We start from the raw sequence: 16,203 nt of genomic DNA, 5'->3' as shown, positions 1-16,203 counted from the left end.
ATAAAAAGTAGACATTTTTTTGTATAAAAATAGGAAACACATTCAATCAATATAAATAATTGAATGAAATAAATGAATAATATAGGACCCAGTATGGAACCTTGTGGGACACCACAAGGGGCAATGCTTCCCATCTTTGTTTCATTGGACAATACAGTTGCACTTCACTTTCAAAAAAATGACTGATGTCCACTGGTTGTTCTGTCCAATTCCTATTGCCCACGTAAGTAAAACACTATCAATCTCACTAGCCTACTTATGCTGGCATCAATGTTAGCATTTTTCTTAAAAGAAAAAATGGTGGGAGACTGCTTAAAAAGTCCTTAAAAGTCATCAAAAGACTTTTTGGACTAATTTGCATTTTGATTATACAGAAGTTGCCACACCGGTCCAGGTGCTTAGCAGAGAATAGGGCTGCGCTGTGTTTATGTGGTGATCTGAATCTGAATGTTTTCATCAGACATCAAACACAAAATAATTGTTGTTTGTGTGCAACACATCAGTGTCTTATGAGAACAAAGCTTTCTGGAGATATAGGACATCAGAGGCATCAAGCAGGCAGCAAAGGTTAATGCACCCCTCAGGTATTCACAGGAGTATTTGGACATGTATGAGTGCATGCAATAGTTTATGTGTGGTTATAAGATTTGCAACTTTTCCCAGAGGCTATTGCAGTAAATAAGTCTGTTTTTCTCCTAAATATATTCTTCTGAAAAAGGCAAAAGATGACTCAGTCTCAGACATTGTAATCATATCCAGGCCTTCAGCCTCGTTGATATTCAGCGGACACCCTGTCTGAGATATTGTTGGCCTAAATATTTATCAAGTTACAGACTCACAAATCCCTGTTTGACACTCGCGGGTTGCAGCAGGTTACTTTGCCTGACTGCTGTTACTCAACATAACATCACCCTAATGTAGATGATTTTGCACAAGTACAGTGACACCGTTGAAGATTGGTAGCACCGTGAGCCGATTAACTGAGCAGGGCATTACATTAGTGTCCTGCCTCTCAGTGTGGGCCTACAGCAGGAAGGTCCACAGTGGGACATACAGCCAGCTGCTTGGCAGTTTGCTGCAGTGTTGGCTGGATTGACAGCTGGAGCAACGTAAGCTTATTTTTGGTCCTCTCCAACCTTCTTCATCATAGAAACCACAACCCCACCCAAACTGTCAACATAAAAAAAAATAAAACAGAAAACAAAACAGAGTCCTCCCCCCCCCCCCCTTTCTCTAGCTCTCTGTGGTCTCCAGACCGCAGTAGCGCACCATCAATCCTCTAGCTGTCATGCTCTTCTCAGCCCTGCCTGCCTGTCGCTGGCATACTTATGCACCATGTTACATAACCAAGAAAAGAGTGAAGAAGGGACAAAACGAAGGACGGAGTGGTGGAGAAGGTGAAAGATGAAAGAAGGAGGTACTGTAGGTTGGGAGTGAGGAGAGATATTGAAAGAAAAAAAGAGATAGATAGATAGATACTTTATCAATCCTTTGCAGGAAAAAACAGCTGCAATAACAGTCAAGAGGCAACATAAAAAAAACTGGACAAAGAACATAGAGGTCTTAAAACGTGTGCAAACATGTGCTATCTGATCTCCTAACAGCGCGCAGTGAGGATTGCGTCTATGAGCAAAACAACACGCATTGTCCATTTAGTATGTTTGCCTTAATGCATATGCAATATGGGGCGTTTCTGTCCGAGCGTAGAAAATACTGGGAGGAGAAAATGCAAAGAACTGAAGTTAGTACACGCATTGCGATTTACCCAGCCTGGCAAAAATTGTGACGGTGTCTGTATTTAACACCTTTGAAAAGAACGTGCTAACCCAGGAGACCAGTGTTACACACAACAGACTGCTGTTATTGAAGTTAGGAGGAGACATAAGCACAATCAAAGAAGGCATATAGATCGCGTTGTTCCCCAAGCATGTTAATATGTTAGGAATGACAGCAGGAAACACCATGATTAAACTATATTGTTGCCTATTTTTAGCCAACAAAACTGAACATTCACAGCCTCTGCATTCTAAAGAATTCTAACATTGACATTTATTTCTCATTTCTTTCTCATTTCGCCAACTTTATATTTTAAATTGGGGACTTTTTCTCGGGCTGCGCGTCTCTCCCCCAGCTCGTGCCCTCTGGTGCGCTCCTCTCCATAGTGCGTGCGTCTCCTCCCTCTACAGCCCGCTGCCGCTACGCTTGGATGGGGGGACCTCACCTCTGCTTGTACCCCGATCTTCGATACCTCTTGCCAGAGCATTTATGTCTAATCAGACACAGCACTGGCCACCTGTCTTGTGCGCAACAATGTGCCGAGTGTCACGCCTGAGCGCCACAGAGGAGACAGCTCGCACCTCCTGCGCAATGTATGACAATTCATCTTCAAAAGATGGAGGGAAGAAAAGAGAGGCCCTGTTTAATGCCGAGGTTTTCTACCACATTTTCTTTTTGTAATATTCAGTTTTATCTGTCATCCTGCTGTCCGTCCAAACTCTCCATGACGTAAACCAGTAGAACACGCAAATACCCAACTTAAATACTACCGCCTCCACAAGGTTTGCACCTGGTGTCATTCACGCAAATGTTCTTAGTAGATCACCCTCAAAACGCCCAACAACCAAACGTGCAATTTGTTGAAACGAACATGCAATTTAGTACTCTTTAATTGGGATCTTAGTAAATCAGGCCCTAAGGCACCTAAAATCAGTTTTTAAAGGCAGATTTTAAAATATACAGAAACATAACAGAGTTTTTATGAGCTTATGCTTTCTGTTGGATCCACACCTTAAGTATATTTTGCAAAGGCTGACAGTTATCAACCTGCCTGCTGTCGACATAGGAAACCTTCAAAATTCAAATACTCACACAGTTAGAAGCATTTATCCTATGCTATTAGCATTTACTGAAAGGGAAAATACTGAACATTGATGAACAGTCAGACAAGGCTGAACCTATTCACTGTACACAAAAATGTATAAGGCTGTTTAAACAACCAATTCTTGGAACTGCACTGCAAAGACTGATCCTAGGAACCGGCTAAATTAACTTGTTAAGTGTCTGTAAATGAGATACTCAAAAAGTAACATTTGCTTGCTGAAGTAGCAGATATTTTTTTATTTAATCGCCTTTCATGTCTTTATTTTTTGCTTTTTATTTCATGAAAAAGATGTTTATCTGAACTCGTCAGTTGAATGTAGCTTACATTAAGTGTAACAAGATATTTTTTTGATAAAATAAGACGAATACACATGCTTGATTTTAGTTCTTCTGCAGTGCTTTCTTGAAATTCTGCATTATTAATCCAAGGTCAACTAGTTTATGTCTCTAGTTACAAGAATGAAAATGGAAATATGCAATGCACTTTCTAAGACTGTCAGCATTAACACATTAATTGTGTTTCTGTTAAAGTCAGAAAGAATGCATGCTTGTATTCCGTACCTTTCGGGGCAACGTGATCAATCCATCATAGCGTGTTTCTGATCCTGGAGTGATGGAAAAGACAACACCGCTGCGCCCCCTGAATAGCTCTTTAACGAAATTCCCAGACAACTGAGTAAAAAGTCAAAAGACAATATGGACCTTGATATGAAACATTTCACTTTGTTAATGTTGCCTCTAGATATTTTCATTTACTCCTTTAACTTTTTAATCTTTACTAAATTTCATTTTCCTTTGTTTTACTTTTCGTAACTCTGACCTATACTGAATTTTCTTGTATGTCCTTCAAAATAAAAGCTGATTTATCCAAATAGAAAATAATGTATCCTTTGCTAAAATCAGTAAATAATACAGGATTAAAGCATAACAAAAACTGTTTGAAATGCAAAATGATTTAGTTCAGAGCCTTGGTTATTTTACATGTCAGCTATGTTTTTGGTCCTTAGCTGCACCTCCTGCAAAGTCTTGTATAAGTTTTGTTTTTGACCCCTTATGCTATTTACTTGTTCCTCTTTATCCTCCCTTGTTATTTGGGGGAATTAGCATCCCAATCTGAAGCAGATTAACTATTGTCCTGCACTGCATTTCCTGAATTATAATATGCTTCCTGAATTATATAATGCACGTTCAGTTCTGCATAAAACATCAGACAGACAGCTGAGCTACAGAGTGAGACCGCAAATAGAAAATGTTGTTGGCCGTATTGGGGAATAGTCAGTAGATGCAGAGAATAGGCGAGGAGATGGAGATGGAAAACTTCAACAAAGTCAAGTTGAAGAGATAGATGGGAAAGCGAGGGAGCTGCTACGGGCTGCTCAAGGGATTCACTTCCTCTGGGGGTTGTGAGTATTGATGAAAACCATCAAGTTCAAAGTAAAGGTGTGCTATGGCCTTGAGACACCAGGCTCAGGCTGTAGTTTTACCCCTTGTTTGATTGTTTGTTGAAGATTTATCTGGCAAAGTCCTTTAGTTGATGTGGGAGACTTTGCAGTACAAACTTTGTCTGGGAATAGTCAATGATGCTTTCAGGGGAAGAGCTAAGGAAACACAAGTTAGGGTATAGTGAGATTTTTGAATGTTGACATTGTGTTTTTTTTTTTAGATCTTTAGTCTTGTGGTTTCTTCAAGTGATCTTAAAGTGCTGCTTCAAAACTCAAAAAGAGGGCTTGTTTGTCTTTTTAGTCCAAACATAAAAACACCATAATTGTAGTTAAAGAGGCAAGAAAAATAGATTTTTTTCTGCACCGGGCCTACTTTACCTTTCTGTCACACTGGGCCTAAATATGCAAACAGATATAAATGAGACTGTCTACTGAGATAAAGGCAGACAGGATGAGGTGGGATGGTTTGGGCTCACACATCACTGCGGGAAAATGTATTTGATTATAGTTTAAATAGGATTTAGAGTACCATCTGTGTGGGTGTACTGCACTGTTATTGTATCTGTACTGAACATCCCGGCGCTTCACACCTTCAGAGAACCACAGCAATACTTTGTTTGCAGAGCATGTAGGTGTAAAGAAATATCAAGAATTCCCATTTTTAAAACTTTTAGCTCTCTTATCTTGATGTGAAAAGTTGGAAAGTTTTGGGGTGTCCGATGCTTTGCAGTCCAATGGCCATCATTAAAATTGGGTGTGTGGGTGCAGGGATGCTGTGATTGATGGCAGATACAGTGCAAACACTTTGATTACATTGGGCTTTTTCTGTACCAAGCTACTATGTGTTTTTATATTCCATATAGTTTTGATTTGTTAGACAGGAACAAAAGTCAGGGAAATAAATCCCCAGACTCGTCTCTTCTTCTTTCAGTATTGAAATTTAAAGACAGGCGATATAGCAAACATTGTATAGGGTGGTTTAAGTGCTTTAAGGAGCTCTTTTATGCAAACTTGGCCATTACCACATTGCTGTCTTCTTCACTGCCCAATAAAAAGTAAGGTTGCAAGAGGGCTGCCCTTAAATCACTCTGATTTAACTCTGTCTACTTGTGCGTGTGCAGTGTGTGTGTGTGTGTGTCTTGCGTATTTATTGGACTGTGCATGTGTGTGTGTCTCCAGAGTGTTTGCTCACACACACAGGCCGTTCCAGCCCGCTTGCCGCAGAGCGTGTACTTGAGAAAGGACACCTGAGTTTGTAAATCAGTCCTGTTCTCTTCTCTCTGCTCCTTGCTGACTGTTCTGCTGTTCTCATTCTTCTTCATCTCTTTCATTTTAATCACCCCTTCTCACTATTCTCTCCCTCTTTTTCTCCTCTCTCCTCGCCTTTTTGTCTCAATTTCTTTACCCCCTATCTGTCATCAGGTTTGACCTTTTTTCTTTTTTTCTTTTTTCTCTCGTCTGTCTGCCCTTCTCGTGCACTCACACATATGTCGCCCCAGTTTTTAGTTGCATTTGATTCGCTGTCCTTGATACATTTTTTACATTGTTCTTTTTTTTATTCTCTTCCAAACTTGGATCTGGCATGTTTCTCTGATACGGAGCATATGTCTCTATAACAAACTCTTTGTATCGTGCCTGGTAATTATTACTTTCGGAGTCGGCTGCCAATTTAGGTCTTACTGTTCTCTCCTTACCTTCTGTTGTTTTCTCAAATGTCTAAGGGTGTAAAAACACCAAACCCTTTTTCTTTTTGTAAGATTAGCGATTTAGCTCTAATTAAGCCGTCCCACATAAGACTCCACGACCATATTGGATCCTCTTCACTGTGGCAATTCCCTAATGTATTTTTCACTGTGCCCCTATGTAGAAAATTTGGCTGGATGGGAAATTCTCACTCCTCTTAATTAGATCAAGGAAGCTGTGAGAAGTCTTGTAGTGTTTATCCAGCCATTAGAACCCATTAGAAAGCAGAGACACACTCCCTGGGCTCTTTAAGTAAGCTGTATAGACAATGACACACTGTTTGATGTTTGGCTGAGTGCTCTTGTGTTGTACAGTTGGGCATAAGAGGACACAGAGCCGAGCTGTTAAAGTGCAGATTGTTTGGATGTAATTCAGATTTCTTTTAAAAAGCCATATTAAATAAGCATGTCAGCCATTGTGTCTCTTGTACTGTAGGCAGGGCACTGCGGGTAGAAAAGACTTTGTACTGTGGATGGATAACAATTTTAGTTACAGACAAACATGCAGATCACAAAGGTTCAAAGCAGAGCCGACTTTTCAACCTGCTCTGTTCTGAATTTTTCCTGACCTTATTTACTCATCATATTTACCTCACCCTGTCCTCCCCACTGCCTCAGACTAAATTAGAGCCTGGCACAGTCACTGCTAAATCCTCATAGAATCCCTTTACACTTTGAAATGCAAAAAAATAAAAAAATAACACCTCACTGTAAGATATTATAAGTCTGCTGGCGTTCAGGGGCTAAAAACTTCCACGGGCCAATGCACAGATGGAATTTCCCTACTACATAGCATAATTAGTACTACTCCCTTTTTTATGAAAAGGGGCACTTTATTAAATATAATCTGTACGTGCAGCTCCTCATTAAAGGGTTGAATCATTTTACTGACCCAAAATGCACTACAATTAAAGCTGATTTGTGTTTTAAAATCCAGCTGTATAGGCTGGCTGGAAGAGACTCAACCACAAAACAAGATAAAAACCCAGAGGAACACACACCGGCAGGTAGCACCCACTCAATATTTCATATAAACAGAAGAGACGGCGATATTACATGGCTTACACAGAGATGAAGGTGCTGCTTTTCCGGAGTGTTTAAGTACATAACACTCCTGTGGCCTGTTGCACCAACTCTTTGAGTTATTTCTGAAATTTGTCCACACTAAACCCTACATTGAAACTAGCTAGTTTGCAACTCAGGTTCTGTCATTGGTTCATCACCAGACATTAAGGAAACATGCCTGCTTCTCCGTCATCAATCTGTTCAAACTAGGCTACAACCCAGTGCTGGACATAAGAGGTTTGTACGTGCAACAGGACCAGTGCACTGCAAACACACTCTGAAAACATGTCAAAGAGAGACAGCTGTGTGCATGGTGTGTGTTAGTAATTAGGACAATATTAAGAGAGGTATTGAAGGTTAAAATAGAAAACTCTGGAAGTTCAGGCAGCTGAGAGTTTTACTGAAGGATCCACAAGAGCCCTGAAGAACAAAACAACAAAGTCCTCGTTTCAGTGTTTTGTTTTATCTTTAAGTGTTTGTGACACTTTGGCAGCATCTCTCTGTCTAATCAGCATTGCTTTTGATTCCACTTTCTGTGTGATCTCCCCATTTTCTCTCTCTCCCTCGTCTTATATAATTTGATTTCAGGTTGACAGTATTAGCTCCTGAATTGAAAGCATTTCAGTGAATTAGCGTTGCCACTGTAACACTGTACTTATTCAGTTAGCTGTGTGGTGGCTAATTACAGTTCTACTTCTCACGCCAAATGCCCGTTGACAGCCTGGGCCCATATTTAATTGCATTACTTTTAATGTTAATTTGCATGAATGCTTTGAAAGGCATACACACACACGTGCGTACAAACATGAAAATTGACACATACCATATGTTACACACCCATACAGTATGTGTGCACATACAGTCACATAAATACATGCTCATACATAAGCACACAACCCACTGGAGAACACACACAGCCATGTCTGCAAATGTCAACTGAACTAACTCTCCCATGAGGTTCAGTGCCGGATGAGATTCTGTTATTCTAGTGAGCATTGGTCCCGTTGTGTTTTTGGATTTGTGTGTGTGTTAGAGGGAGAACGAGAGAGAGAGAGAGAGAGAGCAGTGATGAGATATGTTGCGTAAGGGGGTGCAGTGGAGTGTGAAAGAGAACAGGTGGCTCCCGTTTCTGCCATCTAGCTTTGTGTGCCATCTTCCCTATTGTGTGCTGTGGGTGTGTGCATGTGCGCTGTGTGTGTGTGTGTGTGTGTGTGTGTGTGTGTGTCTGTGTGCATGTATGGTAGTGAGTGAAATCCCACTGCTTTGGGACTGGGGATTTGTGCAAACCCAGAGTGAATGTTTCCATATACAGTATGCACATGTTACCTTGTCCTGCTTCTGTCTTAATGTGTGTGTTTGTAAGTATGTGTGTGTGTGTGTGTGTGTGTGTGTGACTGTTCTTTAGTGAGTAGGGTTCCGGTTGGTTTACAAACAATTAGAACAAGCTGCAGGAGCTCAGAGAGATCGTTCTCCAAATGTCACCCAATTAACAATCTATACTGAACACGCAACAGCGCTTTCTCTGTCATGCTCTCTGTTTGTCTCAGGTTCAGTGATGACTTCTTTAAAATGACAGGTGTGTTTAAGGCTCTGATGTATGTCCTTTTCTCTTTTCCTCTCTGTTTGTCTCTTAGACCAGTCATCCAGGCCGGTTGTCAGGACTCGGCAGCAGCAGCAGTCTGGCCCAAAGGGACCGAAGATCAGCACGGGGAGCGGGGGCAGCACTCGGAGGGGACCCCTCTAACCACCTCCCCCATTACCACCCACCTCTGCACGGCCGGCCTCCTGCTTCTGAACGACTCACGGCCAGGGAAGAGCGTCTGCGCTACCTGGGGGTTTTGGCACAGTCCTCAGCTCCAGGTCTGGCTCCAGGCTCCTCCAACCTATCCTCTGCCACCTCCTCTGTGTCAGCCTCACCTGCTCCCCCCGCCCAGCTTCAACCCTCACACCATCCGGGCCTCAATCCAAATCAATGCCCAGGTGTCGGTTCAGCAGCTGCTAATCACTCCTCAATTCCATCTCTGTCCTCCAGGCAGCCGGAGGGGGTGTCCTCTTCTTCTGAATCCTTAACTACAGGAGGAGGAGGAGGTGGTGGAGGGAGCCTGTCGGGTGGGGTGAGGAGAGGAGGAGGAGAGCACCAACCTCCCAGCCATATTCCTCGTGCAGTGGGGGCCGGCTCCTCTTCAAGCCTGCTCAGTCTTGCAAGCAGAGGGAGCCCCTCTGCGAGCATCTCATCGTCCCAAGCCCAAGCCTCCCCTCCACCGCCTACCCCCTCCCCTGCCTCCTCCGCCTCCTCTACATCCTCCTCATCCTCCACGTTTACAGGTCGTTTAGGACAACCACCCCGAGGCCCCCTGTCTCTTCATAGCTACAGTCGTAAAAATGTCTTCCTCCAACATTCCCTACACACTTCTGAGCTGCAGGCTCTGACCCAGAGAGACAGTTGAGGGGGCATTAACATTAACACTATCCCAGCCATGAGCAGCCATATTGACTTAGGTGACAAAATGTTTGATGTTTGAAAAACCTGCTGCTTCGTCATTTCACTTTTCACATGCTTCACTATCAAAATTCCCTCAAAATCATCTCCGGCACGTGCTTACATGTAAAATCACATTTTTTTCTCTTCACAATCCAGACCGCCCCTTTCCTGGAGATTTTCTTCACAGATTTGCTCACTTAAACACTCATACGCGGGGTCACACACACATGCACAAACACAGAGACACATATCAGGCTGTGAGTATGAAAAAGGCACTCACCCGTCTATCAGAACTCCCACGTTGTGTCATGCTGACAGTTTAGATGTGCTTACGCCCACAGACGCACAGAGTGCACACAGACTCACAACCCTCACACACATGCTCACATACACAGAACTCGTAGTCACACACACTCTGATACACACACTCACACAGAGACATCATCTGTGATATCTCTGCCTAACAATCTGCACAAATAGCAGAGCATTACATCTGAGTTAAGAGAATGAGTTATGTATTTGTTTTTGCATTCCAAGATATGTTTTTTTTTACCCATTTATTTTATCATTACCAGTTTAAACCATGTGCTGCTTTAGGAATAACGGCTCTAAACATAATTTATGTTTATAAGGATACACTCTCACATTGCCAAATCGGACATTAGATCATTCCTCTTTTGACATCCAGATCAGAAACTCAGTTAAAGTCCTCATGAAACAGAAACTGGGGAGTATCTAACTGCCGTGTAGTGCAGATGCTGCATTCATGTGCTGCTCGGGTGGTCCAAGTTTCTGAGTTGAGAAGTCGTTCTTCTGACTTCAGTGTGTTCACGTGATTTCAGTTTGTAAATTCTGAATTTTGTAACAACAGCAAAAAACAGCGTTGATGCTACGAAGATGAGTGAAGAGTAACTGTTAAAAGTTATATTTGAGCAAAAAGCTGATGTGCAATACGTTAATTATTTAAAAGGTATGTTGACATTAACAAAACGTTATTTTGCCCCCCATGTGATGACCATTCTGACGGCAAGTCAGTCAATCATTCTTTTCCAAGTTTCCGACTTGAGCGGGTGTTCGTGTGCATTTTACAACTCAGAAGCTCGTTTTTCCGATGTGTCCGGCACCACAATCACACGATAGAAGGCGGGACATAACGTCGGGGTGAATTTGATTGGATGGTAATCTTTGACAAAGCTATTTAATTGGTCCAGAATTTAGTAACTGCTCCCTGAGTGCAGGATGAGTCATCAGACATTTGAAACATTCTACAGGAGGTGAAAATACAGTTATTTTGTTTTGAAAATACTCCGATAATGATACATTTGAATAATATTTGGCAGATATATGGACATTTAACACAAGCAACGCTGGATTAAAACAGGGAACATGTGTTTTTTCATTTCATGGGGACTTTAGGGTAAACTTTTTCTGCATGCGTTTAAAATATCAAGGAAAATACAGGTGACCATTTTGTACTGGAAAAAAATAAAGGGTGGAGGTGACTTTTAAAGTCTTTTAATAATGTTTGATTGTCAGTTTAAGTGTTTCAAGAAGGTAATCAAACATGCCATAGACACATATCAAACCTTCCGCTTGCATAAATAATGTATAAAGTGTTTTATACTGGAACATTGTTTTCTTACATCATACATCGGTGCAATATTCTCCACTATATATAGAAGAGTCAGTATGTATCTGCGATGTTAGAATAGAACAGTACAGGGGTGGAAATGACAGGTTTTATTCCTAAATGTCATACCTGTCATTGAAATATATAACACCGGCAATATAATGACAAAATGACACTTAAATAACGACTTTAGCAGTACTGAGAATTTACCTGACAAAATCAGAACACATCCGCCTTTCTCTTGTGTTTGAGGGCTGGATATTGAACAGGGATGCTTACTGGTGCTTTGCTTTAATCACAGCATAAATATCAATTTGTATGTTTAAAAAGTAAAGAAATGCTTAAGAAACTGGCCTTACAGTCGGCTGACACATTTTCTATAACAATTTTACGAAGGCAATCAAGCGAGTAAAATCAGAGTCTGCTTCTGGAAGCAGAGTGAGAAAACAAATGTTGCACAGAAAATTGTTTACTTGATCCCATAATGACAAGAAAGAGACAAAACAAGATTTTACAAACAAGCCATTTTTTGAAGTATCTGCACTGATTTCTTTTTTATTTACAGATTACCGATTCCTTATTTGTAAGCCTTCTTTTGATTTTCTGGTCTTAGCTGGTTGGTTATCTCTTCAAAAACACACCTAAAAATGGTATTTTGTACAATAAGGCAGCATTTTATGTGGTTTTGGACATTGGGATGCACATTTTCTGAATGAGATTTACACATACAGTAACTGCCACGCTCGGCTGAGTCGTACAGCATCACTCACACTTCGGTGAGGAAATGTGTCACATTATAATAAGTGAGAAAACCCACTTTTTTTTTCTCATCTACGAAGAACCAGGCTGCATAACATCCTGTCTTTCTGGGCACTACTGAATATATTTGCTCTGGATTGACTACCCCCCCCCCCCCCCCCCCAACAGGTTTAGCGGTAAACAAATCTTATAATGTCAGTCAGGAGGTGGGAGCCCACCCTGCTGCTGAGCACAGGCCAGAAGTTTAGCGCTCCAGGCGTCTACTGAAAATGTTAGATTCTGGAGAAGTTGTTGACCTTGTCTGTCTCTAAACGGCACCTGGCTGCAGGGAAGTTGTATAAAATTGGTGTGTGTGTGTTGTAATGTACACCTCATGAGGCAGGGACCTGGTAAAGGTGAGGAAAAGCCTGAAGAAACACAGCTCTGCTCCCACTAGTGCCGCTTTTACACTTTTATCCCCCCCTTTATTTCTCCCTTTATCCCCTCTTTCTGTCCTTATTTATTCCTCTACCTTATCTTCACCTTTCTCCCTCAGCATCTCCTCATGCATTTCCCTCCCTCTGTTTCCCAGCGTCCCTCTCCTCTGCATGCACTCAAGTGCTCCTTTGTTCCTCTCCTGGTTTTCAATCTGTTATCTTCCACTCCTCTCTCTCTGGATCTCTCTCCCCCCCCTCTGCTTTTTTTTTCTTTCAGTGTATGTATCACACACTCTGTTGCTAAGGCTCTCAGTCCTGGGATCAGTAGCGCTGATGATTTTCATTCCAGCTGCCTAATCGAGAAATGATTTTACACCTGGTGAAGGCAATTAAGTACCTGGTAGGGAAGATGGGCCATCAGTAATGTGGCTCCTGAGGCCGTGGGCTGAGAGTGGCAGCTGCACTGTGAACTAAACATTCCCTACTCGGTTTGTTTACAGGTGCGAGGTAACAAGGATGACCTCTTAAGAACTGCTGGTTACAACCTTTGACAATGAATGGAACATAATGCTGTTGACACCATGTGAAATGTCACTAAGGGAGTTTTTGACCCTGTTTGCACTGCCCACTTAGATTTTATTTGTGTCTCTAACAGCTGCACTCAATTCAACTGTGTTCAAATTTGGGGAAAAAAAACTGGAGGTAAACTGCTGGTTATGTCAGATGTGTCTTTTAAGGGAAAACACTTCTGAGATCAAATGTGAAACTTCAGGGCATTTTTTTTATACACAGATTTTGAATATTATCACTGGAAAGCAAGAACCTGAAATCATGAAGCCTCACACCTCACACCTCTCAAACCTCAAATCCTCACTTCACTAAGAAGCACGGTGTTCATTTGAATATACTTCATTGCATTTGTTTAGAATTTATCAATCGTCTCTGCCTTATTTTTATTTATTGCCATAGAAACCGTTTCTAAAAAGCATCATGGCAACAATAGAGATAGTAGTCATGATAATAAACATGATGGAAAAGACAGTAGTAATAATAACCATGATGTTATTGTTTTAATTCTAATGTATCGCAGATATACTCTCCTATCTTTTTAATGTGCTTACTTTCATTATTTTTATCTTCATGAACTGATGTAGTAATGACATGGAACTGTACAAATGTAAATAACTTATCATTACTGGTGATGTTTGTCTATGAACACGACCACTTTGTTCTCATGTAAATTACCCTCAAGATAAGGGTTTGTGTACGCTGTTTGTTGGCACACGCCAGATTCAAACACCACAGCAGAGGTGAAGATTTTGGCAAATGCAGTGCGAGATCTGAGCTGTTACCAAAGCGTTTCAGGCAATAGTTCCAGTAAAATGAACTTTCTGATTCTCAGATGTGAAGGCCATTTGAATCGCTCATTCTTACCCCCCCCCCCCCCCCACCTCTTTGAAATCCAGCCTTTGCACTTTTGACTATTTATGCTTGAAATGACTTTGAAAGACGTTACTTTGCAATCTTTTGCCTAACTGTGTCTGAAAAGTGGACGATGGATGATGATGATCTCTTAAAGCTGCTTTTTGTTCACATCAGTACAAAGTTTTTAAGTATGTCAAACTTTTAGGTAGACTCATACTGTGAGCTTCTGTCAAGCGAGTCCATATATTCATTTTGCACCAGAATGTTAAGGGAAACAAAAAAAAACAGACTCAATACAGTTGTTTTTCTGCTGTCTTGGTCCTTTTCATCACTTTTGAAAATATGTCTGACGAGAATTGTTTGATGGGCTTCTCTTGTCTCAAAAACCTTGCAGTGTGTGTTTACCCAAAGTATTTCTTCTCTTCAGTTTGTGTCCAAGATAGTTTTTTTTTTTATCACCCTCACTGTTGTTTGTTCTTATGAGAAGTGTTTTATCAAAAGATCTTTTTGTCCAACGTCTCCTCATTGTTGATATTTAATACAAATAAAATGGAGGAAAACTTTGAGTGGTCATGATTTGATATTTGATTTTCCTTCACTAAAAGCCTTTTCATTTTAAAATAAGGTGTGTCTGTAAAAATAATAACTGGGACACATTGAAGCAGGGAGAATGAAAGATGGATTCTGCCACCAGAATAAAAAGGGCTGTGTAATAAAGCAGTGAATGTATGGGGCCTCGGCTCCGTCTCTCAGGCTGGGTTGATCTCACTGTACAAATCTCTGAAGAAAAGCATGAATAAAATCAAAGACTGAAAGTGGAACGTACAACAAAGTCATGAATAAAATAATCTTAGGGGCCATCACGCTCAAAGATTGTGAAAAACTTTTCCCCGACATAACATTCAAGTGGACTTAAAAACAGCGGCGGGTGCAGACAGAGGTAATTTTACCTCATTTGACATTAGCCTCTAACCTATTTGAGTGAGTTTTCATTTGGCAGTGACCATAAAGTAAGAAAGTGTTTAGAAAATCAATTACGTTAGAATGAGCCTGTTTGCATGCATGTGTGAGTGGGATGTAGACGTTGAATGTTTACCCCTCAGGGAGGACCTGTGCACGCTCCTCATTTCTGGACTCACTCAATTAGTGTTGGAGATGTTATGACTGGCTGGCTAACACACACACACACACACACACACACACACACACACACACACATATGCAGTGGATTAAAAGACCGAAGCTTTGATATTAGCCTTCTGTAATTGAAATGACTGAAGGTCAACACATACATAAACAAACAACTGATTACCAGAGATGTAAAGTCTTAAGAGATCATAAACAAGAACACATTTTTTTGCTGCAGATTTTCAGTAAATGGTAAATGGACTTGAACTTGTATTGCTACTGACTACTCAAAGCACCTTTACACTGCAGGTCACACCTACCCATTCACACCCATTCACACACTTATGGTAGAAGTTGCTAAAGTGTCTATCAGTAGAAACTACTCCAATTCATACACTGCCGCTGAAGCAGCAGGAGCAACTTAGTGTCTTGCCCCAGAATGTCTGAAGGAGCTGGGGGATTGAACCTTCGACCTTCCGGTTGAGAGACTCTAGCACTGAACCACAGCCGCACCAGAAACGAAAAAAAATTGCAATCTTCTTCACGCAATATGAGAACCTCATATTTGCCATTTTTGCCCTTTTAACAATTTTTGTGACATAACAGTAGGCTGTGAAATTTGCATTCCTTTGGGAAAAGTATACTGAAGAGCTAAAACGATTAATTTACATGTTTACTCATTTAACATAAATTATGCAATATTGATTTAAGTCAGTTTGAACTGTCAAGATTTTCTGCCCTTTGCAATGATTTAATTTCAAATTATCTGATTTAGACTAACTTTGAAAAAGCTAGCCTACTTTTTGCTTATTTTTTCCTTTTCTTAAGCTTTTCTGATTTTTTTTAAAATTATAAAATATTGTTAACTGATTAGAAGATAATTTCTAGAAAAATTAAAAGAATACGAAAACAATCTGGGCTGGGTTAGATTTAAGACGTGACCAGTCGGTTGCAATCTGCCACCTGGCCTCTAGGTGCCACTAGACCTTACTCAAATTAAGAAAAGTGATTCAAATAAAGTGGTTGGTTTTTGGAGGTTTGACTGCTGTTCTCATGTTAGGGTTAGCCACCATATTTTTGTCAAACTTAAGGTGATGTTAGCTATCTAGTTAGTAGGTCTACGTATCTATCAGAGACGGAGTGTAGGCCTACATTTGAGTTAGCAACCGTTGCTATGGAACTGGACCTGTTACCTAGGAGATAAGTTAACGCCTGTTACCTGGCAGAACAGGGC

The 16,203-nt window shown here is 40.9% G+C and overlaps 2 protein-coding genes across 4 annotated transcripts in view; both read left to right on the top strand.

Annotated features, from left to right (window-relative positions):
* Nucleotides 1-14,404, top strand: part of ccser1 (coiled-coil serine-rich protein 1) — a 131,411-nt gene extending 117,007 nt beyond the window's left edge. For all 3 annotated transcript variants that reach the window (XM_061038835.1, XM_061038834.1, XM_061038836.1), the window contains exon 11: nt 8,764-14,404. In XM_061038835.1, the coding sequence (XP_060894818.1) occupies nt 8,764-9,576 (813 nt within the window). In that variant the 3' untranslated portion in view covers nt 9,577-14,404. The remainder of the gene's footprint in view (nt 1-8,763) is intronic.
* The window catches only part of pggt1b (protein geranylgeranyltransferase type I, beta subunit), a 265,152-nt gene that overhangs the window by 185,600 nt on the left and 63,349 nt on the right, over nt 1-16,203 (top strand). The gene's annotated exons all lie outside the window — the stretch shown is intronic.

The sequence above is a fragment of the Labrus mixtus genome, chromosome 5, assembly GCF_963584025.1.
Source record: "Labrus mixtus chromosome 5, fLabMix1.1, whole genome shotgun sequence".
NCBI classification, from domain to species: Eukaryota; Metazoa; Chordata; class Actinopteri; order Labriformes; family Labridae; genus Labrus; species Labrus mixtus.
This window is presented reverse-complemented; position numbering and strand designations above follow the sequence as displayed.